A 25,210-nucleotide genomic window follows, 5' to 3' on the forward strand; every position below is an offset into this window, starting at 1 on the left:
CAGAGGGGTTCCTCGGTCTGACGAGTTTGGGAACCAGTTCAACTTACACGCACACACACACGCAGGCACACACACACACACACACACACGCACGCACACACACTGCAGAATGTAATCCCTTTAGTGCACTGACAGGTACTTGTAAATGCCCCAAAGAGGGACAGTAAGGACGGCAGCTGCCAGATTTTTTTTTGCCCGAGGAACCCCTCAGGCGGCGTCTGCGTGGGGGGCTCTGCTCCCGCTGTAACGGGCGTGGGGGAGGGGAGTCCGAGCGCTGGCCGGGGGTGGGGCTCGGCCACGAAGAGGGGCTTTAGTTTTGGGTTTTTTGGGGTAGGTGTCTGGGAGGAAAATCGTCTCCCTCTGTGCTCTTAGGGTCAGTCCTGGGGGTCGCACACACATCGATCTGACCGGCGCTGCATTAGCCAGGGGAGAGGGGGGTTAATCACAGCCACGTGCGGACTTCTAGGATCTGGGGCTTATTTGCTGGCTCGGCGGGGGGAGGGGAGGCCGAGGAGGAGAGCCGTTCCTGGAAGACTCTGAGGACTCTGGGGACATGGGTGGGCCTTCTGAGAACCGATTGGGCTGGCGGCCGGCCAGCGGCCAGCTCGGGGACAGCGTCTGTCGAGGGCAGGTATGGGCCTCATCTCTGGGGTGACCGTTAGTCCCCCCTGCCTGCTCGGGGGAGGGGTGCCGGTGACCGCTGAGTTCCGGGAGGCTCTGCGTTGAGGCAGATAAGAGATTTCAGGAACTCCGATGCCCTCAGCTCAAAATAATTTTTGTGCCACAGCGGAGGGTTCTGGACCCTTCCTGGGCGGCCTCCCCCTGTCCCCCTCCAAGTCCAGCCAGGCCTCGGGCAGCATGGAGGCCCTGTGCCAGAAGCCCAGGCCTTGCCCCTCGATTCAGCTGCGGCCCCTTTCTCATTGCTGTCCGGCCAGGCGGGGGCCGCGCCCAGTCCCAGCTGCATGCTGGGTTGGTGTCGGTCCGACGGCAGGATGGGACAGACCTCTGGGGGGCAGGCGCTTCCTGGGGCAGGCAAAGGACTGGCGACCCCCTGCCCCCACTCACCCCACGCACATCTCCTGGGCGCACAGCTCCTCACTCGGTCTGGGTCTTGCTAAATCTCGGGCTGCGTGGGCCTCTCAGCCCTCACGGGTGGCTCTGCACCCTGGCTGCACGTCAGGGGCCTTGGAGAAATGTCTTTAGAAGGCCAGCCCCCAGATCAGTGAAGTCAGAGTCCCTGAGGGGCGCAGCCATCCGTATTTGTTAGACGGCTTCTTGCCCCTTGATGGACCGCTGGCTTTGCCCTCCCTGCCTCTAAGTACCAAACCACGTGTCTTTGGACTCAAAATCCTACCATTTTAGCTGCTGAGCCTTTGTTCTGGTCCCTGGGAAGGGCAAGGAAGTTCGGAGCCTGGCATCTAACGCCAACTTGGAGCGCCCCCACCTGGCCATCCTCCCTCCTGACACCCCTGAGCGGCCAGCTTGCAGGGCCTGGCTCTCTGGTGCCACAACAGACACTCTTGGCTTCTGGTATTGAAATCAACGCTGGGCCTGATTGTTTTATTGCCTGGTGTTTGGGATTCTGGCTTTGTGCCTGCCAAGAGTTTGCAGCCCTGGGGCACGCTGGTGGGGGGGGGGGGGCGGGGGGGGGCCTGGGGCTACTGTGAGCTACAAAGTAGCCCTCACACCGGAACAACAGAGGTGGCTGGAGGTGAAGAATGCCACAATGTTCTAAGTGAAGATACCATCAAATACTTTGTAAGATACATTATTGATACAGTGATAGCTTCTCAAGAGGAAAAACAAAAGTGCATGCACCCAAGGTGCCTGGGAGGGGAAGATGTAACCTGATAGTGGGGGTGGGCGGAACCCTTCTGAGAAGGGAGGAAATGGGGCCTCCTTGCCCCTGAGTCCCACAAACTGTTCTTGAGGCCGCTGCCTAGGAGACTCGGGAGGAGGTAAGTCAGCCAGGCAAGGACCAGGTTGGGGTGTGACTCAGGAAACAGGAGGGAGGGGGTGGCTGTCCACATCTGATGGAGGACATCCGGAGGGCTTCCTGGAGGCGGTGGCTTTTAACAAAGGGGATTTTAGGTGAGGTTTGGGAGATGTCGGGGCCTGAATGAAGGGTATACAGTCCTCAGAGGAAAGCACACAGCAGGGATGTGACTGAGCTGGGTGGGAAGGGGGCCAGGACCAGAAGTGTCAGTCTGGGGTGGAGGTAAGGAGGCTGAGGTGAGGGGAGAGGGTGGTTAATGTTGCCCCAAGATCAGATGGAGTGGAACCGGATGTTGTGATGACGGTCTTTTCAAGAGTTGGGTTGTGACACTGACATGGGCAGAAGTCAGACAGCAGAGGCTGGGGAGCGAGGGGCTGGAGGGAAGGTAGGCGCCGTGACCTACACCAGCCGTCAAGAGGTGGTGGCATTCGGAGACGGAGAAAGTCAGCAGTCAGCTGGGCCAGAGGAAGGCGGGGGTGGCTTCTTGTTGAGATTAGGGGGAGCTCAGCCGTCCTCCAGGTCAAGTTGCAAAGGAACCGGAAGAAAGAGAAAGGTATCAGCCAAATGTAGCAGAACACCCAGGCGCTGCAGCCCTGCTCAGCTCAGACCAGCTCTGCGGGGACCAGCCTGCCCACCCCGGGGCCTGCAGGGGCTCATGTGCTGCCAGCGCCTGGGTCCACCAGCCTGCAGCACTTGGGGCTCCCCTCCCAGTGGTGTGGCCGCATGTGCGGGCTGCCGCCACCAGCGGTCAGCCAGCAGACCTGTGCTTGAACCTGCCCAGCCCTTCCCCTGGGCCCTGGGTGGGGAGCCCCACCACAGGCCCGCAGATGAGAGCAAAGGGCCTTTTTCATGGTGTTTGGTGGCAGCATGAGCTGCACCCCACGAGGTCTGCCCGGGGTGGGCTGGGAGAGCTGGGCTTTGGGCTCACACCTGGGCTTTGGGCTGGGCCGGAGAGACGTGAAGGCCAGGGAACCGGGACAGGGGCAGGTGTGTGCGTGTGTGTACATGTGTGTGTGCGTGAGGGGGGGGGGCGGAGGGAGGACGCCGTGGGACTCTGTGTCTCCTTCCCCTCTCTTCTGCGGACGCTGCTGCCTGTCAGAGCGAAGGTGTGGGGGGGGGGGGCATCACGCGGGTGCCCCTGGGCTGGGGGCAGTGACACCTGGCAGACCATGCTCTTCTCCAGTTGGAGGGAGGACCCTAACTGCCCCCCGCTGCGGTGTCCAGAGTGGGTCCCTGCTACTGGACCGCTGTCCAGTGGGGCTGATCACCAGCGGGTGCAATGGCCTTCCGTGTCCCTGTTGGGACGCCAGGGCACCCCTTCCCACAGCGCACCAGCCTCGGGGCTTCCTCTGCTTCGCAGGTGGGGGTCGAGCTCAGAGCGACAGCCTTGGGGAGCCCCACACAGAGGCCCCGCTCCGCACACACGGCAGAGCTGCTGCCCGGCTCGGGTGGAGGCTGGCGCTGTGTGTGTGGGGGGCGGGGGGGCTGTGTGCATTTCCTGCGGCTGCCACGACCCCCTCGGCGGCCCGAAACAGGAACTTTCTGCCTCACAGCTCTGGGCACCAGCAGTCGGAAATGAGGGACACCGGGCTACGCCACGGCGTTGGCAGGGGCTGGCCTTGCCCGCCCGGCTTCCGGCGGCCGCTGCCAGTCCTCGGCTTGTGGCCGCATCGCCTGGGCAGAGCCCCTCCTGCCCGAGCCGGCACGCAGCTTCCGGGGGGTGGGGCGCAGGGCTCAGGGTTTGTCTGGGGGCCCCTGGTTTTAAGGTCTAGAGCCAAGCAAACTGGTTCAAGGGGGACAAGGACACGTTAAGCTCTCTTTTTCTTTAAACTGTATATATATTTGTGGTGGTGAAATACACGGAACACGGGATTTACCATGAGGAGCATTTAGCACGTTCATGTCATCCTGCAACCGTCACCCCCGTCCAGTTCCGAGAGAAAGTCATCACCCGCAGAGGAGCCCCTCTGTCCACTCCTGGCTGCCCCCCACTCCTGCTCCCCCCTTGGCAACACCTGTGGCACCTCCTGCGTCTCTGGATCCTTCTGGAACTGGTGCGGTTCTGGGTGACTGGGAAGTTCCTGGACACGGGCACTAAGAGCTGCTCATTGGGAGGGTGTACACGCCGGGGAGCCGGCGCCCTCACCAGTGACAGCGGCCCCGGTCACGGCAGCCTGGCTGTCGGCCTCCCTCCCCTCTTCCCTCCGCCTTTCCGGGGTCTCCGCCTGGGTTTCCGCCCTTCCCTTCTCTCTTTGCACATGGCCCCGCCCCATGGTTCCCCAGCCCCCAAGTCTGCGAGGCCTCCGAGGCTCTGGGCCCCCCACCAAGAAGGCTGCGGGGGGAAATCCCAGCACCCCACGCACCCCTCCAGAGCCACGCCATCCGAGTCAGGCCGCTGGTCAGCCTGTGGCTGGCTCTCGTCGAGGGAGGGGCCTGAGCTCTCAGGCGGCCCAGGGAACCCCAGAAAGAGCGTGGGTTGGCGGCGGCAGGAGCTCCCACCTTTGGGGGGGTCTGATGGGTGCTTAGCGCACGTGCAGGGAAATCACCTTCGTAGGAGAAGCTGCCATCTTTCTGGTGGTGGCATCTGAGCGGGATGTCCTCCGTGCACTCCCCGCCGGGGACACTGTGTTGTGGGGGTCAGAGGCCTCAGCAGCCTCTTGCTGTGTCCCGCGGAGCGGTGTCCTGTCTCAGCCCCAGGTGGCTGCACACCGCTGCTGAGGCCGATCGGCGGGGCGCAGGTGGGACAGAGGCCCCCGAGGGTCTGGCGCCCTCCCGGGGCGACACGGGAGGGGGGGAGAACATCAAGAGAGGTGCTGTCGGCGTGAAGCGAGGCGCCCCGCCTCTCCAAGCCTGTAGTGCGGGGAGCGTGCAGACTAACCTCCGTTTCGGTGCTGCTCACGTGTCCGGTTGGTGGTGTTTTGGCTCTCTCAGGGCCGCGAGGCATTAAAATGAACCCACTTGGTGTCTTCGTCCCGTGTTACTGCGGCTACCGGAATCTTTCAAACGACAGAACCGATGGGCTTGTTTCTTCTGCAGATTGAGCAGCTGCGCTGGCTCCGGCCAAGCACCAGGGGGCGCCGCGCAGTCCTGGGGGGCGGAAGTTCTGTGTCAGAAAAGTGCCCGGACTGGGTGGGGGGAGGGGGGCTTGTCAGGCTCAGGGACTCCCTCTCCTGCGCCCTAAAGACTCCCACTGACCGGTGACCAGTGAGGACGGCTGTGTAAGAAGCACCCAGGCCACCCCTCCCTGGAGGAGGAAGTGGGGCGGGAGGAGGAAGGGTGGGGAGGGGGGGCCTTGGGGAACAGGTGGGTACCCAGGAAGGAGCGCTGGGCCCAGGGAGCGGCCGGTGGGGCCAGAAAGCTGGGGCCAGAGCAAGGCCAGAGGCAGAGGAGGGGTTCCTCGGGGCGCTCTGGGAGCAGGAAGCCACCAGGACGGGTGCCGAGCCGAGGTGACCTCCCCGAGGCTCCCTGTCAACCCCGCCCCCTGGAGCGACGGGAGTCCCTCCTGGCCTCCTTGGCTGCAGGTTCTTGGGGCTGCCCTTTAGGGCCCAGGGACGAGGGCCCAGCAGGGCGGGCGGGGGCAGGGGGAGGGGCGCGCTCCCCAATCCCGGCCCCGGGAAGTCACCTGCTGGGAGGAAAGGGAAGTGCATTTCTGAGCTGCTGCCTTCCTGGTTCGGACACGGGCACGTTTCTTTGATTCTTGCGATCGGGGTGGATCGTGCCCATTGCACAGATGGGGAAGGTCAAGTCCTGCAGCCGTGGAGCGATGGGCAGAGAAAGGGCCCTGGTTCCGGTGTTCGACTCTGAGCCCACATCTCGGACTCGCCTCCGGCCTCCCTTCTGCTGAGATGGGAGCAGGGACTCGGGGCGTGCACTCCCACCCCTGGGCGCTCCCCGTCTTTGCCCTGGGGTCCAGGGACAGACGGAGCGGCTCCTTAGGGCGTATCTGCTGGGTGGGTGGGGAGGGGCAAGGGGCAGAAGCCCCCCAAGCCTCTGTGGCAAACCGGAAGATCCCGAGGCCGCTGGGGGGAAGTGGGCCATCAGTGGGCAGCAGCTGTGCTGGACTGGCGGTGGACCCGCAGGACAGAGCCTGCCCATGGGGTGGGCAGGGTGGGTGCTCCGGGGCCTCAGCCACCAGCCAGACGGGGGAGCTGCTGATGGGGAACCTGAGAGCCAGCAGGGGACGTGTCTTGGGAGTAGCAGTGGCCCCCAGGGGGCTGGGCTGGCGTTATTCCTCCCCGAGGAAGGAGGACCGGCCACTGGCCCTGAAGCAGCCCTCGCAGGTGTCAGCCAGGGCTCCCTGCCCCGGGCAAGGCCCCAAGACCAGCCCCAGGGAACCCTGCTGGTGTGCGAATAGGCCTGGGGCTGCCAGGCCACACCCCTGCCTGGGAGGGAGTGACTCACTGGCTGAGGGTCAGAGGTCGTGGCAGGGGGTGGGTCTGGCCTATCCCAGCCTTCAGGCCCAGCCCCAGCAGGGCTGCTCCCGAGCTCGCTCCTCTGGGACCCCCCAGCCCATCCCCCAGGGGTCCCACCTCCGCTCGGGGCCTGCAGGGAGGGGAGGAGGAGGAGACTGACTCACGGCCCAGGCCCTGAGGGGCTGGGGCAGCCGGAGCGGGTCTGGAGTCCGAGTGGTGAGTCTCCAGGAAGAAGAGAGAGCCCGGGTGAGCTGGCCCCACCCCCGCCTCCCGGCCCGGCCCGGCCGGCAGTGGGGGGCAAACAGGGCAGGGAGCCTAGGCGTGTCTCCGGGGCCGGCAGGGGTCAGGGCTGGGTGTGGGGGGGCCGCATCTGGGGTGCACCTGGCAAAGGGGAAGCAGGGAGCGAGGCAGCGGGGGGGGGGGGGGGGAACAGGACGCCCACGGGCACGCTGGAGTGTTGGCGCCACCCAGCACCCCGGCAGGGGACGGGCCGCGGGGAGGGGCCTGGTGGCCGTGCAGGCGGCGCGGGCTGCTGGCCGGGGCGGCCCAGCCGGACTGGACGTCCAGGTGAGTTTCTTGCCGCCTCCTCCCCGGAGCTCTCCCCCGGGGGCCACGTGACTTGACTTTGGGGCGACCGAGGCTCGCTTGGGAACTCCTCCGCGCTCCTCACGCACAGAGAACGCCGCGCGTGAGCCCGGCTGCTTCCGGGGCTGCGGCGGGGGCCCCCCTTCTTCCCGCACCCCCCTCAGCGCCCCCCTGGCCCTGCCCCTGGGTGCCGGTTCCCCCTCCGAAGGCGGCTGCGGTCCCTCCTACCTCTGCCCGCGACGCTGCTCAGGGAGCCTCCTTGTTCCGCGGCCACAAAGCCCCTTTGATCCTCTGCTCGGCTCCGAGCCATGTGACCCGGTGGGCGGGCCGCACTCGCAGGCAGCCGGCGCGGCCGACTCCGCTGCTGGGGTGAGTCCTCCGCTCCCTTTGTTCCCTGCGGCCTGGCGCCGGGGGCCCTCAGGTGTCCTGGCCGTCGGGCAGCCCCCGGTGGCTGCTGGGTGGGTGGCAGGGCCGGGAGCAGTGTGGCCCCAGGGCACCCCCCACCCCCAGCCCGGCCCGGACCCCTCCTGGCCGGTGGGACAGCTCCCGGCCCCCCGGAGAGGGACGGCAGGGGCTCGGTCTCCACGCGGGGCCCAGATTTTCGGTCTCCGAGGGGAAGAAAAGGGCTTTGTGCGGCCACAGCTCTCTCTTTGTAAATATTTGGCCGGCAGAGTGGAGTGGTGCGGGCCTCCCCCCGGCGGGAGTTTCTTGGAGGAGTCAGTTTGCCTCGCGCAAGGGGCTTCCCTGACTTCCAGGGGGGCTGCGGGAGCCCGGGGCTGGCCACCTCCGCCTCCTGGGATCGTCCTCCGTGAGGGGCAGGCGGCCTCCAGGGCCAGCGGCGGGTCAGTGTCAGCAGACGCTGGCCGCGCCGGCATCAGATGCCGGGACAGTTCTGCCGGGGCTTGTCGGGGGGGCCTGGGAGGCTGGGGTGTGCCGTGTTGCTGGGAGTGGGCAGGTGGGCCGGCCGAGGTCCACAGTGCATGCCCTTTGCCAGAGAACCTGGTGGGAGGGGATCCCACCCCCTGTCAGGGAGGGGAGGCAGGCAGAGGGCAGCTCTGGGAGACCTGCCTTGAAGGGCACGCGCCAGCCACGCCGAGAGGCCGGGAGCAGCCCCCGAGTCCCTGCCGCGGCCGGCTCGGCACGTCACCCCGGCGTGCACCCACGCCCAGGTGCCCGGAGGCAATGCATCTGCTCTGAACGCTGGTCCCCAGTGTCCCCCGGGGATAGAAGTCTGCTGGCATTGTCGTCGGAGGTTTGGGGAAGCCCCCCTGCTCCCCAGAGGGGAGTTGGAAATTCCTTTGCTGGAGAAATATGTGCCACCCGGCCGGCAGCGGGGGTGTCTGGCTGTGGGGACGGCACCCCGGTTGGAATTCGGTTTGGACGCTGTGCGGGGGAGAATCTGGTGGGAGGAGGTGGACGTGGGGCGGGTGGTCTCCCCTGTCACTCGCCGTCCCTCTGCCTCCCTGGGTGTTCATGGAATTGCCGTTTCTCTCTGGCCGCGCAGGGGGCACCTTGGAGGCCATGGGAAGGCTCCTTTGTTTGACCATTGTGGGGGGGGTGGCATCCGCGGGAGGCCCCCTTGCGAAGGTGGGGTTCTTGCTTCTCTCCCCTGGGGTCTCTCCTGGGGGAGGACATGGGTGGGGAAGGCGGCCACCTGCAGCTGACCTCTTTTCAGCCCGTCCCCAGGGACCTGTGTGGTCACCGCACCCCCTGGGTGTCCCTGTCGCTTTGCTGTTTCTGTGTCGCGGCCACGCCATTGCGTGTGCTGGTTTGTGTCTGTGCTTCCGGCAGCTTCTGCTCCTTGGGGCTGGCGCTGTGGGGGCCGACATCCGGGGAGGATGGTTGGTCGGTTCAGCGGGTGCATGGGGTGGACCTACTGTGCGCCGGGGCCGAGTGCGGAGCGTTCAGAGGTGGAGGCGACAGAACCCTGTTCTGATGGAGGGAGCAGCCACGAGGCGGCCGTGGCCACCGCTGTTCGTGGCCTGTGGTGGCCTGTGGGGTCGGTCCCCGAGACACGGCCCCGGGCCACCAGGCCGAGGTGGACGTTGGGGTTCACCAGGCTCTCTCCACAGATGCCCCGGACCCACTGGGCACCCCAGTGTCTGGGCTGCCAACTCCCCCTTCCCCCCCGGCCCCCCCTCCTCCCCCAGGCCACGTGCCCTCCCCACTTCCTGTTGTCACGCAGGCAGCCTGCGCCACGCTGTCAGACGGGGCTGCACACAGGGGCACACGGCAGAATGGGAAGACCCTGCCCCTAGCAGAGCCCCCCACCCACCCGCCCGGAGCGACCCAGCTTCCTGCCGTGTCAAAGGTCTCGGGGCTTTTTTTAAGGAAGCCGGTCGCCACGGCGAGCTTCCGTTTTCTGATCCCCCCCTCCCTGCCCCCACCTTCAGATCTTGGGCCGGCTTCTTCATGCCACCTGGGGGTCCTGGGCCCCCCCCTCACATCGGCCCCAGGTCGGGGAAGAGTGACTTTATCTCACTGCGTGAGGGAGGGGACGCATGCTCGCTGCCCACCCCGCGTCCCCTGGCCGGGGTCATCGGCAGTGTGGCCGTCACCTTCCACGCCCCGTGGCTCCTGCCCGTCCCTCCCCTCCCCTCCCATCCCCTAGCTCTGGCCGAGGCCGGCGCCGCCAGCTGGGTTCGTGGGGGATTTGGGGTCCGACATGGCCAGGGCTCAGGCGCCCCAGCTCCCTACGCGGCGGAGGACGTGGGAAGACGCTTCCAGCAAAACCCGTGGCCCGTGGCTGGGTGGGACGCCACTCCCAGGCTCTGCCTCCCAGCACGGAGCTCTGATTGGCTCGCCGGGCGCCAGCCTGGTTCCTGGGACAGGTAGGGGCCTGTTGTTGTCGGGGGCCCGGCAGAGCCGCGGACGCCTTCCCAGGAACGCCGCCACCGCGAGGCCGAGCCTGAGCCTGCTCTCCGGGGGGCAGCTGGGCAGTGGGAAGCGGAGCTGCAGGCCTGAGGTCAACTGGTGTGTGTGGTGGGGGGGTCTCGCCCCAGCTGGCAGTCAGTCCCCTCTGTCCGTCCTGCCTGCCTGGGGGCGGGCCTAACGGGCCGTGTGTGGGGCTGGCACGGCACGGAGTGGGTGGGGCTTCTCTCCACCTGGGCTTCTCCCCTGGGGGTGGGGGTGGGGGTGGGTTCATCTCTTTCTTTCCGCCGGGAACCAGACTTGGGCCAGGCTCTGGGGGGCGGGGAGGAGAGGGCTCAGCCCTTGGGGGCCCGAGCGGCCGCTGGGCCCTGGTCCGGGGGAGGCCGGGGCAGCCCCGCACGGAGGCCCTGAGACGTGAAGGTCACCCATCGGCTCCGTCCCCTCCTCCTCGCTGTTTCTGCCCGAACACGACTTTAATCGGGATCCGCTGGCTGGATCGGGGCAGGGGTGCCCCCAGATTTCTCGTCCCTGGCCCGACGCTGGGGTCCGGACACCACCCTCTGTGATACCTCGGCCCCCGTGCGCCCTGGGGGGCTGCCCTCGGAACCCCAGCTACGGGGTGGTGACCCCTCCCGGGGCCATGCCCCCCAAGGGCCTGCCCCCCGCCCTGCCGGGACGCCCAGCATGGTGTGGGCAGTGACACGGCGTCCAGGTGTGCAGGTCAGAAGAGCGTCCCTGCTGGTGTGCCCAGTGGGGAGTGCCCAGCAGGCCTCCCCCCAGCAGGTGCTCCCCTCTCCCTGCCCAGGCCTGGTCCCCAGAGCCTGTCCCCAGGCCCCTGACACAGGGCCACCCGCCGGGGGGGCAGGGCACAGGTGTCCTTGGGGAAGCTGACCACAGGGGTTGCGTTTCACTGGTCAGTGTCCGGTGCCCCGGACGTCCCGGGCACTTGCCCAGTTAGCGTCTGAGTGAGCACGCAGTGCCGCCCGGCAGACCCCCATGGCTCCTGCAGGGCCGGCTCCAGGGCCTCGGGGGGTTGGCCCCTCGTGCTGCTCTCGGGGCCCCTGGTCCCCTTGGAGCCGTCCACGACAAAGGGGCCCAGGAGCCACATTTGTCCGGGGGCTTGAACCCGTCCCCCCTGGGCGGGGCGGACCCGCTGACCCCAGCCCCGCCCCCACGCCCTAGCAGGGACCACGCGAGCTGTGTCTTTTGTCCCTTGTCTGCCCAGCCCGGAGGAGAAGCGGCCCATTGCCGGGTGACAGTCTCGGACCTCGAAGACTAATGGCAGGTCGGACAGCGGCCCCATTGTAGCCGGGACACGGGGCGGGTGGGGGCCGGGGCCCACACATCGCCCAGAGGCTGGGGGAGGGGTGGCGCCCACCCAGAGGGGCGGGCAACTTGGTGGGGCGGCATCACCCTTCCTGGGGTCGTCTGCCCCCCCCCCCCCCCCCGGCCTCACGCACCTGCGCCTCCCCCACCCCTGCTGTGCGGTCACTGCCCACCGTGGGGCCGGTGTGCCAGGGCGGGAGCCCCATCCCGGCACCATCTTGGCCACCGTTGACTCCGGGCCTGGCACCCGGGCCTCTGGGTCCTCATCTCGGGGGGATCTCACCAAACCGACCGCTGCTGGGTGGGGCTGCCCCTCCTCGCACGACGGGGGTGGAAACCGAGGCAGAGAGGTGAGCGGTGGGCCAGGGGGCTTCCCCGGCACGCTGTCCTCTCCCCGGGCCAGACTTCTGCTCCTGGGAAGAGGGACCCGTCTCAAACAGCTTCCCCGGCCCCGCCCCCTGCCCCCCGCCCTGTGGGCCCACACGGGACTGTTTACGAGGTGGGGACAGAAAGCTCCGTGGTGTCACCCACGCTGCCCGTGCGGCGCTGACAGGTGGGCCTGCGTTTGTGGCTCTCTCGAGCCGTGGCCCCCTCTGTGGACCTCAGGGCTTCCTTGTACCCACCCTGGGCCGCTCTCGCTCCGTTGGCCAGATGTGGAAACTGAGGCAAAGGGGAGAAGTCCCCACGGAGACGAGGAAGTCCCGGTGGGCAAGGAAGCGCCCCCTGCAGCGTCCTGCCCTGCAAGGGGAAGTAGACGCAGCTCATTACAAGGAGGCCGCGGCCTGCGGGGAGCCCTCTGCCGTGCGTCCCCCACGCAGGTGTGGCGTGAGACCCTCACCCTGGCCCCCTCTTAGCACCTGGCAGGCTGAGAGCTGTCGGAGGCAGAAGTGGGGCCACTGCTCAGTTCCCCGGGCGGCACAGCGTCCTGGGTGGGGCCGGTGTCCTGGCTCGGGGTGGGGGGGTTGACTCCGGGGGGCGGGGGGAGTCCAGAGGTTGGGGGGACGTTGCCGGTCCCTCCCAGTTTGGCTGCCGCAAGGGCGGGGCTCTCCGCAGAAGGGCAGCTCACCTGTAGTTGGGCCTCAGCCTCAGGGCGCAGGGGGGTTGAGCAGCAGGCGCTGGAGGAGACGGAGGAGGAGGAGGAGGAGCGGATGGGTCCGGAGCAGAGGGAGCAGCTCTGAGTTCAGGGGTGGAGGTTGGGCTGGAAGGGAGGCTTTGGCCACAGGGGGACCCTTGGGGGGCACGGTAGGGGGCGGAGCATGGGCCCTGGGGCTGGCTGCCCGCCCCCCACCCTGGGGCACTCACTGCCCCGTGGGGTGCCACCCCGACGCCGCACCCCTCGGCCCCTGTGCCCCGGCCTGAAGTTCCGACACAAGGTCCCCCCGCCGTCCTCTCTCATCTGTCCCCGCCCTGGCCGCCCCCCTCCCCAGCCCCCTCCAGGGCTCACTGCGGCCCCGGGCGGCCCAGGACTGTCTCCCCGAGGCTCCTGGGACCACACCCGTGCGGCAGCGGCCACCCTGCTGTGCTCAGTCCCTCGGGTGTCCGCCCAGCCACGCTTCCTGGTCTCTCTCCGCGATGCCGAGACACCTCGGTGCTGGGGGGGACCCTGGCCCGTCTGCGGGGGCCTCGTGTCACCGTCCCCCAGAGCAAATTCTGGGGCCATGTCCATGGTGAACCACTAACCCCACCCTCCCCCCGCCCCGTGTGTGCCTCAGTTTCTCCACTCAGTTAAGTGGCAGAAACTCCTGTCAGCTGCCAGTTCATAGGGCCGTTGGGGACCTTCGTGAGTCTGGGGCGGTAGGCTGGTCCCCTGAGGGCTTGCGTGTTGGGGTGTGGGGTGGGCGAGGGCTCCCCCCAGCTCACCGTGGGGCTGGGCGCCAGGGTACACGAGAAGGACGCTGTCTCCTCTCCCGCCCTCTGGGGAACGTTCACAGGTCACCGGCCTTTCTGTCCTGGTTGTTAATCATGGCTTTATTGACACAATTCACAGACCATAAAATTCAGTGTTTGAAAGCGTGCAGGTCACTGGCTTCTGGTGTATTTACGAAGTGATGTGGCCGTCACCGCTAATTCCAGAACGTTCTCTTCACCCCACAGAGCACCCCACACCCAGCAAGGTCGCTCCCCAGCCCTGCTCCCCACCCCAGCAGCGCCCCCCTGCGCCCTGTCTCTGGCTTTCCCCGTTGCAGATGTGCCGTGGAATGGGCGGGACCCTGGGGTGGGTGGGCGGCCTTTGGTGTCCGGCGTCTCTCACGTAGCTGCTGCTCCCAAGGGTCTTCCTTGGGTGACACTCGCGCTCCATCCTTTTTCATGGCTGAATCGTACTCCTCCATCGGCCGCCAGCCTGTGGGGGTTGGGCTGCAGCCTCCTCTGAGCGGCTGTGAACGGTGCAGCACAGTGGGGCCTGTGGGGTGGGTGTGTCTCCCGTCCTTCGGGGGAGTGCCAGTCACGGGGAACAGTCCCGCCCACCGGCCCAGGGCGAGTCCACATTGGCCCGTTGAGCCTGAACCCCAATGGCCGGGAGCGCCTGGAAATTTCCCCCCGTGGCAGGTCTCAAATCTGTGTTCTGGCATTTTGCCGGGGGTCCTTACTGTCCACAGTGAGCCCGGGCCCAGCTTGCTGGAATCTGACGAGGCAGCGCTGGGGTGGGGTGGGGTGAGGTGGGGTGGGGTGGGGTCTGGGTGCGGGGTCGACCCGGGCCCTGCAGCTGCGCCCTGGCCCCGGCCCTGACTTGCAGTTTCCTTCGCCTGCACGGGGCCCAGACCGCGGCAGAAAGGGGAAGCGGAGGTTTGTCTGCCCTTTCTGTGGGCGCCGGGGGAGCAGCGGGGCCTCCTGGTTTGAGAGAAGAAGTGGGGCTGGGCGCACCCCACCCCCAGCAGGAAAGTCGGGGGGGGGGGGGGAGGACTGGGGTGTGGGCAGCGGCTTCTCTCCCGGGAGGACACGCACCCCTTCCCGGCCAGCCTCGGCGGGGTGGAGCCCGTGCGGCGTCCCCCCCCCCCAGGGTGGACGTGACGTGGGGGAGGGCTGCTTCGGGGACCCCGGGAGGGAGGGGCAGCCCTGGGTCTTCCAGGGCTGAGCTCTGCTGCTTCTAGACCATTCTGTGCGTCACGTGCACCGGAGTCACGCTGTACATCGGTGCCCGCCCACTGTCACGCTGAACCACCACGCAGGTGTGTGAGGAAGCCCTCCGCCCGGGTCCCCCGTGTCTGCTCGTCAGCGGGGGAGCGAGGTCCTGGGAAGGCCCGGCCAGGCTGCCTCCTTCTGCCGCCTCCTCCTGCTCCTGCTCCTCCTCCTCCTCCAAGCAGGGCTGCCGGCCGAGGGGCCTCGAGGTTCACAGGCAGAAATTACCATATGAATGTGTCTCCTTCCGGGAGCTGCTGGCAGGAGGGACCTGGGAAGGGACATACTCCCCCCGGCCCCCTCCAGGTTCTGTGCTGACTTCCCAGAGCGACTGGAAGACACCGGGCGTTGTCGGGTCCACAGTAGGCCGCCCCCAGGGTGCAGAGGGTGCCGGGTAGGTCGGGGTCTGTCCGTGGGCAGGGGCGGGCGTGCCGGGTCCCAGCAAGTGTGGGAGACCCCCCGGGGCTGGCGCGACTCCCGGGGGGAAACTTTGTGTCGCAGCAGCAGCAGCAGCAGCAGCAACAGGGTGTGTGAGAACACATTGTTGCCGTAGCCCTAGTCCGCTTGGTCTGGTTTCAAAAGTGGCAGCTAATGACTGCAGGAAATGTAGGCTCTCGTTTTCAGTATTGATTTTAGATACGGGGAGGAAGGAAGGGAGACAGTGGGGGCGGGGGGGGGGGGAGAGAGAAACATTGTTGCCTTGTTCCTCGGATTGCTGCGTTCATTGCTTTCTCCTCCGTGCCCTGACCAGGGATCGAACCCGCAGCCTTGGCTGTTGGGACAGCGCTCTCGCCAGCCGAGCTACCTGGCCAAGGGCAGGAGACTCGGAGATAAAACAAATCTGAGCGCTTTGCAGGGTGCTGTGCGCCGGCCGGTCCTCTGACGGCCCAGCCCGGTCCCTTGGTGTCTTTACAGCTTAGCTGAGCCGCTGGGGGCCAGGACGGGGTCTTGTATGTTTGGGGGGCTCCGGTTGTATCTCAGTTAATGAATTCTCGTGATCGGTTTACCTGAATCCCTGTACGTTTGGGAAGGTGATATAGGTCATGTTGAACTGGACAGGCACCTACTTTGCTGGACAGCAAATTGCTGGACACCGGGAAGAGCCGTCCTTGGAGCATGAAACCTGGACTCCCAGATGCCCACTCTCGGGGCGATTCTTCCAGGGACCCCCTGGACTGTCCACATGGACGGGGTGGGCCCAGTCTCCGATGGGAGCCCCCTGTCTCCAGGCCCTGACTGCACCGGTTCACTTCCGCTGCACCCCTGGGAGAACCCCCAGGGCCCCAGCTCCGGTGGGTGGGTGGGTTTGGGGGTAGCGTTAGGGCCCTGTCTCTGGCAGCCCAGTCTCCGCCCATCTCCCCTCCCCCGAGGGTGCCCCCACCCCCCCTCCGGCCATTTCCGGAGCAGAATTTCCTGAGTGGCCAGGAGCTGTCCCAGGAAGCGCATCCACCCTGCCTCCTCCCCGCTCCGCCGCCCCAGAAGGACGCCGGAGGCCGGAAACGGTTCGCATCTCATTCACAGGCTGCCCCGCATGGAGCTGGAGGGGAGGCGCGTGGGAAAGGATGCAACCGGCACCGTGGGAACCTCGAGGGGGCGCGGTGTCACCTGGGTTAACAGGGAGGCCGAGGCCGGCCTCCCATGATGCTCTGGGGGAGAGGAGTGGGGGGAGAGGGCAGCGAGTTCACCATTCATTTGTCCATTCATTCAGGCAGCAGCTCCTCGCCGGGTGTTTCCATGTGGGAGGGCTCTTGAGCGGTGGAGGGGAGACCCTGAGCTTCCCGCCCCCCCTCCCCGGGTGCGGGAGGCGGCCTTGGACCGGAAGACCGAGCATGCAGTTACCAGTTGTGCTCAGGGCTCTCGGGACAGAGTGGAGGGGCCGGGGCTCGGATTAGTATCCTGGGAAGACGGTGGGGAGCTCCCGGGAGCCGCTGGGAGAGGGCCTTTCGGGCCCCTGGGGACCTCTGGGCGGAGCCTGGGGGTCGGTCGGTGCAGGTGCTGAACTGGAGCTGGAGTGGGGCTGGTGTCCCGCTGACCCACACTTGGCGTGGCCGGGCGGGGCACTGGGCTTTGCCCCCTGCCGATGCCTGGTTCGGTCCCCAGCTCTCCGAGGAGGCAATCTGGTCATCTCCCCATTTTACACGTGAGAAACTGAGGCACAGAGAGGCAAAGTTACTTGCCCAGGGCCACGCAGTAAGTGGAAGGGAACAGGATTCTGTGTTTTCCCAGGGGTGGAGGGGGTCACTCCGGGGAGTGGTGGGATTAACTCAGGTTTTGTAGCGTCCGTCCTGGTGGCGGCCTGGGTCGTGTGGCCGCAGAGGCGGGGGGCGGGGTGGCCGCCTGCAGCTGTGCCGGGTTGGAGTGGACAGAGCTTCGGGGTGGGCGGCCGGGTTTGCGGTGATGGAAAGAGCAGGGGCCAGGCTGGGCCCGGATTTCTAGCTGCCAGAACTGGGTCACAGGTTTGGGGTGGGAGGGCCCCCAAGACCAGAGGGCGTGTTTGGACCATGAGCTCAGTGCAGGAGCCCCACCCAGCACGGGGCTCTCGGGGTGTCTGTCCTGAGGGGGCCAGGCAGCCGTGCAACACACACACACACACACACATGGCTCTTTCCCTGGGGGCGGGGTGGGGGAGCCTGAGGCAGCAGGGTGCACATTTATTCCTGGGACCCCTGCTCCAGAGGGTGCCCGGTGTCGTGGGTCTGGGACTGGCAGGGGCCCCTGGCCGTGTCCCGGGCTGCACCGGGCCTTTCTCTGGCTCCTCGGCTGCCTGCCTCCTGGGGGAGAGGAGGGGCAGGGGCTGGCCTGGGGTGGGGGGTGAGCACGGGTTCTTTCAGGGTGCAGGACCCAAGGGGGCCGCAGGCGCAGTCCAGGTGCTGCCTGCGAAGCCCACCCTGCGTCGGGCCGTGCAAGTCCCCAGGCCACCACTGGGGTCTGCCCCAGACCCCCTGCCCCCCTGAGCAGGAAGGACCCGGCGGCAGTGGGGACAGGAAGTGACCCCAGCTGTCCCAACTCCTGCCAGCCCAGAGCCTGGGCTGCGAATGTGGGTCACAGGGTTCAACAGGGTGGCACTGACCCCCCCCACCTACATCCCTCTGGAGCCCCTGTGACAGGAGGTGTCCTCTGCAGCCTCCTAGCCTCCCCCCCGCCCCCACTCTGCCCCTCTGAAGTGCCCCGGGTGGGGGGCAGCCTTAGGCAGCGTGGGGCCGAGCTGGTCTGCACGAGAGAGAAAAAGCACTTGCTTCCGGTCTTTGGGTTACAGCTCCTTCCTCCTCAACCCTGGAAGGGGGGTGCCCTGTTGCACCCCAGAGACCCCAGCCTCTTTTTGTCATTCAGAAGATTGACCAGTCGGGGAAGGTAGAGCCCCCCTCCCCCGTGCCCCAGCCTCCGTCGTGTGCACCCTGAGGTCTGGCATGCGTCTGCTGATGGCCGTGCTGCCGGGCGAGGGGGCGGGGGCCCAGCGGCCCTGCCCCCCCTCCCCCCTCCCTTAGGGGGACATCCCTGATAAGAGGAAATTCCACGCTGTGACAAATGGCCAGTGTCCCCCCGTCCTTGGGGCGGGGTGGGGGGGGGAGGATCTCTTCTTTCTCTTTTTAACTCCGCACACATTTGCCAAGAACTAACGGAATCTCTGTGGTTGGCCGGCCAGCCAGCCAGCCAGCCAGGCGCGCGTGCTCTGCGGGCCTGGGTTCCGGGTTCGCTTTGGGTGAGGGGCCCGTGGTGCCGGAAGGTTCCCTGGGGTGGGAGAAACCTCCAGGCGCGCCCCCCTGATCCTGTGAGGGGAGTTAGCCGTGCAAGACAAAACGAAAAGTCGGCCCTGGCCCCGGTGGGTCCCTGGCCCTCTCCCGTGCAGATTCTCCGGGAGGTTTGGCTTTTTTTTTTTTTTTTTTTTTTCCGGAAGTGGGTGAGGACGCTTTCAGGTTGGAGCCTGCTCTGCCTGGAGACGGATGTCTCAACAGGCGCTGAGCCTGTCGGTGGTGAGGTCTCGGCTGCAACCCAGGGAATGGGAGGAGCAGAAGACGGGGCCTCTTCCAGAAAGGGGGGGAGGGGCAGGGGAAGCCTTGGCCGGGGTCCAAATCTGACTTTCCCGATGGGGCCCGTTGAAACCGCGTTGGCAGAGACGAAGACCTTCTTGAGATTCCTGCCCGAACAATGGGGGAGAGGCTTGCTTTCAAGGGTTTAGTGAGAGAAAGGCAGGGGGCGGGGCGGTAAAAGCGGGGCCTCCGACTTTGGGGCGCCTGGGGCCCTGAGCGAGTCAAGGGGGCGGGCCCTGGTCCGCCAGTGCCTGCCGTGTCCCCTCCCAGGTCCTGCAAAGGGCACGGGGTCGTGGGATTTCCTGGTGCATGCACGCTTCCTCGTGCATGGAGGCTGCAAAACTGCGATTTCGTTCTGGGGCTCCTCTGCGGAGGCCGGGCGGTTTGGCACCGGGTTTCTGAGCAGCTTCGGGCCACAGGGCCGGGGCTCGGGTTTCTGGCCTCCCCCATTCCCGGCCGGCCTCGGGTGAGATGTTCGCGGCCCCAGACAACGTGTGAAATGTAATTCGATTTGGAGTCACTTATCGAATTAGACAGGCCCTGCGTGCCTTTAAAATCCAGTCCTCGGTCCTGCCGGCACACTTGGCGCAAGTTGGCCGTTTACATTCAGGGTCTGCGTCTTTAGAAGGAACAGGAAGTTCCCCGGTGACATTTATGGGGAGTTTGTGGTGGCCGGGACGGGTTCACGGGGACGCGAGGGGAAAGGTCCGGTGTTCAAAGCCTCGCTGTCCCCCTTAGCCGCCCACCCCCTGAGGCCCGCAGGGCGCAGCCCCCATGCTGGGGGAGGGGGGGGCAGCTGTTCACAGCCTCTGCTCTTCCCCCGCCCCTCGTCCCCTTGGCTCCTCCAGTGAGTTTTCCGCCTTTGATCGTCTTAAACATTCCCTCTCCCTCCTTGACCCACTGAGCCCCGAGCGTCTCCGTGTGTGTCCGTCACGGTGCAGTGAGGAGGTGATGCGGGTCAATTCTGAGTTCCTATCAGGCCCAGTTATTTTTTTAAAACTGAGATCCGTGGACCTAGGGGCCCTTTGATGAATCCCCCCGACCAAACTGTCCGCATGTGTCTGGGGTGTCTCTGTTTGGTGGGTGTTTTTTGGGGAGGGAGTCCTTACCCTTCAACAGCGTCTAAAAAAGGTTTGCAACACGCTCACAAAAATCCCGGACTGCCCTGCCAGACCGGGTTTCTCACGTGGCAGGGACGACTCTCTGGCTGGAAGTTTGGGGTAAGAAATACCTGTGTAAATGATCTTCACGTTCCTGTGCGCTGCTGCCACCGTTCCCATCCAGACCCACCGCAGGCCTGCAGCGCCTCCTCTGGGATCCGGTGCTCGAGAACCGTTTGTTGAGTGAATCAGTGAGGTTTCGGTCCTTGGTCCACTGGGACCCCAGGATCTTTTTCCACCATCACTGTGTACAGCCACTGCTTTAACATCTCCTTCCGGGACAGGTCCCCCCCTGCTAGGTCTGCCCGCTGCTTCTGTGGGGGTCTGGTGTCCAGCCCCGATGCCTGCCTTCCCTGCCCCCCCCACCCCCCTGCATTTCCAGAGCTGGTCCACAGTAGCCTCTCCCGCCACCCAGCCACGTGGACCAGGATCGGGGAGTCAGTCCTCTTTGAGGCCCCCGTGGGTGTCGTCAGCTCAGCCGGGCAGCCTCCCGGAGGTGGGGTTGCAGGAGGCGACGGGCGTGCTGGGGGTCTCTCTGTTCCACGTGGGCCCGCCTGGGAGCTCTGGCTGGAGCGGCAGGTGGGCCAGGCTCCGCCTACCCACGTCAGCACCTGGGTGCCCTGGGAGAGCCGCAACCGACCCTAAGAGCCCCCTGGGGTCCAGGGCCAATGCTGAGCCTGGTGGCTCCGGCCGGGCTTGGCCTTTTCTCAGCGGCCGTGGAGGTGACGATACTGACGCCCCTTGGTGGGCCCCGGGCTCCAGACCCAGTGCCCTTCCAGCTGGCTGGGCTCAGCTCCTGGCAGTGCCTGGGGGGGCCCGCCCCGGCTTCCGGCACCTTCTGGTCTTGGCAGTGGGGAGGCCCCACTCCTTCGGCCTTTCCGTGGTGCCGCAGGACCCGCCTGGGCTCACATCCTCCCGGACTGATGCCTGCGGGGGGGCGCCTGGCACTCGGGCCCGGTGCACGGTGCCCGTTGCGGTTGGCATCATGCCTTCGCTCGCTCGCTCATGTCTTCACCCAGCAAGCGTTTCCTTGTGGGCTCCCCGGGCCGGGAGGCGCTGGGAACATGGGGTGCTGGAGTGGGCGTGGTGGATGCGGGGTCTGGCTTCCCGAATCTCACGTGGGGCGGGGGGCACGCAGCAGTACTTGGTTGTCGCTGTGGAGACTGCTCGAAAGTGGGGTGCAGGCTCCAGCAGGGGAGCGGGGGGAGGGGCAGGCTGACCTGGCTGCAGACCGGGGTCTGCTGGACATGCCCACACTCACCCAGTAGGGCGGGAGGGAAGGAAGGGGCCACTCACATCACTGTCCCCCTGCATCACTTGCCCCCCTTGGAGAGGCCCCTTTGCAGGCAATAGGGACCGTCAGCAGTCCTTGGGCCCGCGTGTCCTGGCCAGGGGCTCAGACACTGGGGGCGGAGCCTGTGGGGCCCCTGTGGCCTGCAGTGTGGCCTTCCCTGTGGTCCCCGAGGGGGCCTCGGGGGCACCCACAGACAGAGAGCTGTCCGGGCCCCTCTCCCCTCTGTGTGCCCTGCTGTGCAGTGAAGGTAGACCGTCCGGCAGCCGGGACCCCAGGGTGGGGCGGTGTGGTCTGGGGGCGTCCCTGGTGGCTGTGCGCTCCGGGAGCCCTGACGTCTGGCCACCACATGGGCCCTGGATCTGCTGGGTGACCCTGGCGCCCCAGGGGGTCCGTTGGGTGGCCTGGCAGCCAGCGTCCGCAGGCCAGTGGGCCTTGCTGTCTGCTCAGCCGCTGTGGGTGGTGACCGGGCAAGGCCAGTGTGGACAGGGGCACTGGTGTGAACTGGTGTGAGGCCAAGGTTTGTGGGGACGGGGCGCCGACAGGCAGGGGCAGGGCGGGCAGAGAAGGGGGGTCCCTGATGCCTGTGTCCAGTCAGGCCTCGCCAGCCTGCTGCACCGAGCCCTCTCTGCTCTGCGGCCTCGGCGCTGGGATGCAGCGTGAACCCCCCGGAGGTGTCCCGCGGCCCCAGCCCCAGCGAGCCGCAGGTGGTGGTCCGGGCCCGTCACCGTCGGCGTGTGTCCCTTGGAGCTGAAGTCCTCAGATTGCGCCAGCTCGGGCTGTGAGCTCCAGCCCCCGCGCAGGCACCAGAAGAGCAGAGTCTCTGGCTGGGGTGGGGGGGCGGCTGTGCCCCTTCCCTTCTCTCCCTGCTCTAAGACCCTCTCGCCTGTCCCAAATCCTGAGAAAAGGCCCCCCAGCAGGTGCCCCTGGTGAAGGAGGGGGCCGGGCCGGCTGCCCCCGGCCTGTGGGTATAGTGAACGGGCCGGGGCTCAAAGGGGCACCTGCAGAGAGCGACTTCCGGGCTGGCCTGCCCCCTGCAGGACCGGCCTGGCGGGGGGAGGACGGGACAGCTCTCACGGGGCACTTCCGGGCAGCCCCGGGCACAGGACGCTGAGGCCAGAGGGCGGCGTCCTGGCCATGGCTGACCCCGCCGAGCGCACGGCACTCGCGGCACAGGGGGTTCTTTCCCGCCCCGCCTGCCGGGCTGCTTCCTCCCTGACACGGCAGCCCGCGGGGCTGCGACCCCCGTCCCACGCAGCGCACCCGTGTAGAGGGCACCGTCCACGCCCCGTGTCCTGCGGCCACCCCCTCTGTCTGGCTCCAGCACGTGCTCATCTTGCGGCGTTCCGTGGCCTGGCTGGCGTCCGAGGGCCCGCGGGCTGTGGAGGGGTGCGCAGGATGGGCGGAGCCTGCCGGGGGGCAGGGGGAGGGGGCTTTGCTGGGCTTTCATTGTCCCTTCTCAAGCAGGGCCCCGGCAGGCAGGGTGTTGGCTTTGGTTCTGGTTTCTGCCGTGGACAGTTGTGCCTGCGGCTGGCCAGGCGGCTGCTCCCTGGACGTGCAGGGGAGTGAGGGGGGATGGTTAGGGTCTCCCTGCCCCCCCAGGCCTGCTGGGAGGGGCGTGTGGGGGCGGGCTGGAGAATGTCTCCCGGCCCCGCAGACAGATGGAAGCAATTTTCAGTCACGTGGGCAGGGCAGGGCGGAGCCGCGCCCCACAAGGCGGCCGCGTTCGTGTCCAGGAAGCTGCCCCGCGGCCACATGTGGGGCCAGATGCTGCTCTTGTCTTTGTTCGTCGGAAGCAGCAAGGCTGGGGGAGGATTTCAGGGGAGGGAGGCGGCCCCTCCGGCGAGTGGTGGTCCTCGTCCCCCTCCTGAGTCCTGGGTGGTCACGTGGTCCCCCTGCTGTCCTTCGCCTTCCCTGGCCCGGGGGTGGGCAGCGTGGGCCTGGGGGCTCCTGGCTTTCTTACCTGCGTTGCTATTTTCTCGGTCCCTCGGTTCTCCGAGGTAGGGACCCTTGTGAAACGGCCGTGCGGGACCGGTCCGGTTCCTGGGACCGGGCAGCCGGCCGTCCTGGCACCTTCCTCTCCTGCAGCCCTGCTCGAGGCCTGGGCGCCGGGCAGTGGGGACCAGGCGGCCACAGGGGGTCGCTGCGCCCGCCGGGGGCCTGTGGGGGGTAGAGCTGGCGGTTTCCCCGGGAAGTGGGAATGCAGTTTCCTGGAGACTCGGCACTGACCTCCCAGCCTGGCGCCCCGTGTCCTGGGCTTCCCGGGGCCGGGCAGGAGCAGGCCGTCCGGAGGGCATGGTCCGGGGCGATGCCCAGGGAACCCACCAGCCCCTCCTGAGGGTGTCAGGACACGCTGCAGGGTCACCCCGAGCTCAGGGTGCAGCTGGGGAGACTGGGGAGCCGCCCTGGGAGTGGGACAGGCGGGGAGGACACGCCTCAGGTCCCCGGGGGTGTTGTCTGGGGACTCTGACCTGGGCATGTGGGCGGGGCGGGGACCGCCTCAGGGGCGGGGCTGCAGAAAGGAGGGAGGCGTGGCCTGCAGACCGCGGGAGCCTGAGATTTCTCGCCCAGCCCCACCCGTCTGCTCCCCTGTCCGCTGACCCGAAAGCAGAACCTCATCCTGGCCGCGCGGTGGGGCCGGCGGAGGAAGTGGCCACCTGGGTCCAGTGGGGCGGGGCCGTGCCTGGGTGCTGCTTCCCCTGGAGCGGCCGAGCCGGGGAGCAGGGCGGCTCTGCACCCGGGGGGCCCACCGGGCTCTCCTGCCGCCCCAGGGCTGGCGGCGGGCACGGGGGGTGGAACGCACCTCACCCAGGAGGGAGCGGCGGGGCCGGTGGACAGGCGCCGGTGCCTCCCCTCCGCTTCCACCAGGCCGTCCTCGCCTGTGCCCCAGCCCAGGCTGTGTCCCCTGCGGGGCCCCAGGCCCTTTGGGCTGCTGCAGCAGGCGGTGGGGTGTCTTTGAGGCGGATGAGGGAGACGCAGAGGCCCACTGTGCGCCCCGGGCCCTGTCCTCCTGGGAGTGGTTCTCCAGGACAAACCCCGGGTGGGGGGGAGATGGGGGTCCGGGGACAGCCCTGCCCCGGAGGCAGGTTTGAGGGTCTTCGGGCTCCGGGTGTTCCTCGGGGACCCCCTGGGCAGCGGGGCCTCGGTTTTCCCAGCTGAGAAATGGGGCCGGTGGTTGGGGCCACCTGAGGATGTAGGTTCCGGCGGGCGCCTGCGGGTGGCCTGACGCCTCTGCCCGTCCTCCCCCAGCCACCGAGGCGGCTCCCGGCTGCGCTGGCGACATGGCCGACACCCCCCGAGACGCCGGGCTCAAGCAGGCCCCCACCCCGCGGAACGAGAAGGCCCCCGCGGACTTCGGCTACGTGGGGATCGACTCCATCCTGGAGCAGATGCGCCGGAAGGCCATGAAGCAGGGCTTCGAGTTCAACATCATGGTGGTCGGTGAGTCCCGCGCCCCCGGCCCCGTCTCCACTTCTGTGACTGGGGCAGGTGGCATCGTGGGTGCGTCCGCGTGCCTGCCTGAGGGTCCCAGCTCCTCAGAGGGGCCGCTGCCCCTCCCCTCAGAGTCCCGGGGATTGCTCAGGAAGGTCAGTCAGTGTTGGCCGGGCAGGCGCTGGGTCAACCAGTGGCAGCCCCCTTTCAGCTTCTGCTGAAGCGGCTGCCTGGCTCCCGCTGGAGCCCTGGCCTTCCAGCCCCGTGCAGGGCTGCCCCCTGCCCAGTGGGCCTGGCTGGAGGCTTCAGGGCAGCCCCAGGAGAGTGGGGTGGTTGTGGGTGCTCGGGTGGTGGTGGTGATGGTGGAGATGAAAATGCCCGTGACCCTGGGGTAGACTTTGAGATGCCCCACTGGCACCTCCCAGACGTCGGGGACTGTGGCTGCAATGTGTGACATGGCCCCTGGCCTGAGCCTCGGGCCGGGACACGAACACGCAGGCAGCGGGGAGGGAGTGGAAGGAGGGGCGGCTGGTCCCGGGCTGCTCAGCAGTGGCCAGGGGGTGCCAACACCGGCTGCCTGTCCGCCGGGGGCACACGCTTTTCCTCGAATGCCCCTCAGAGTTGGAACGTCAGTGTGATGTCGTGTCAGAGACGTGTTGGTGCAGCTCAGGGCAGGGAAGGCAGCCTGGCAGGGCTTCCAGGCTGCAGCCGTGTGCACACGCATGTGTGTGTGTGTGTGTGGGCCCGTGGGCTCCATGCTGAGAGGACTCTGGGCAGAGTTTTTCCTGTGAGCCCCACGTGGGGCTCAGGATGGGGCTGGGACCTGCGTGCCCGGGGTTGGCGGGCCTCTGTGGTCAGAAGGACTGGGGTCCGGCCATGCACTGTGGGCACCAGACCGCTGTCCAGCTCTCCCTGACCCCGGGCGCCCACCGAGAGGGGGTGCCCCAGCGTCACTGAGTCTCGGGGCCCGCGAACCCCTGGCCGGAGCCCCG

General features: G+C 67.3%; 1 protein-coding gene across 5 annotated transcripts in view; it reads left to right on the forward strand.

Annotated features, from left to right (window-relative positions):
* The window catches only part of SEPTIN9 (septin 9), a 128,220-nt gene that overhangs the window by 96,574 nt on the left and 6,436 nt on the right, over positions 1-25,210 (forward strand). For 3 of the 5 annotated variants that reach the window (XM_036034196.1, XM_036034197.1, XM_028521185.2), the window contains one exon: positions 24,036-24,227. In XM_036034196.1, the coding sequence (XP_035890089.1) occupies positions 24,036-24,227 (192 nt within the window). Of the gene's footprint in view, positions 1-7,225; positions 7,363-16,945; positions 16,951-24,035; positions 24,228-25,210 lie in introns of those variants that run through there. The other 2 variants (XM_036034198.1, XM_036034199.1) reach the window with 2 other exon arrangements.

Source organism: Phyllostomus discolor, chromosome 8 (assembly GCF_004126475.2).
Source record: "Phyllostomus discolor isolate MPI-MPIP mPhyDis1 chromosome 8, mPhyDis1.pri.v3, whole genome shotgun sequence".
NCBI classification, from domain to species: Eukaryota; Metazoa; Chordata; class Mammalia; order Chiroptera; family Phyllostomidae; genus Phyllostomus; species Phyllostomus discolor.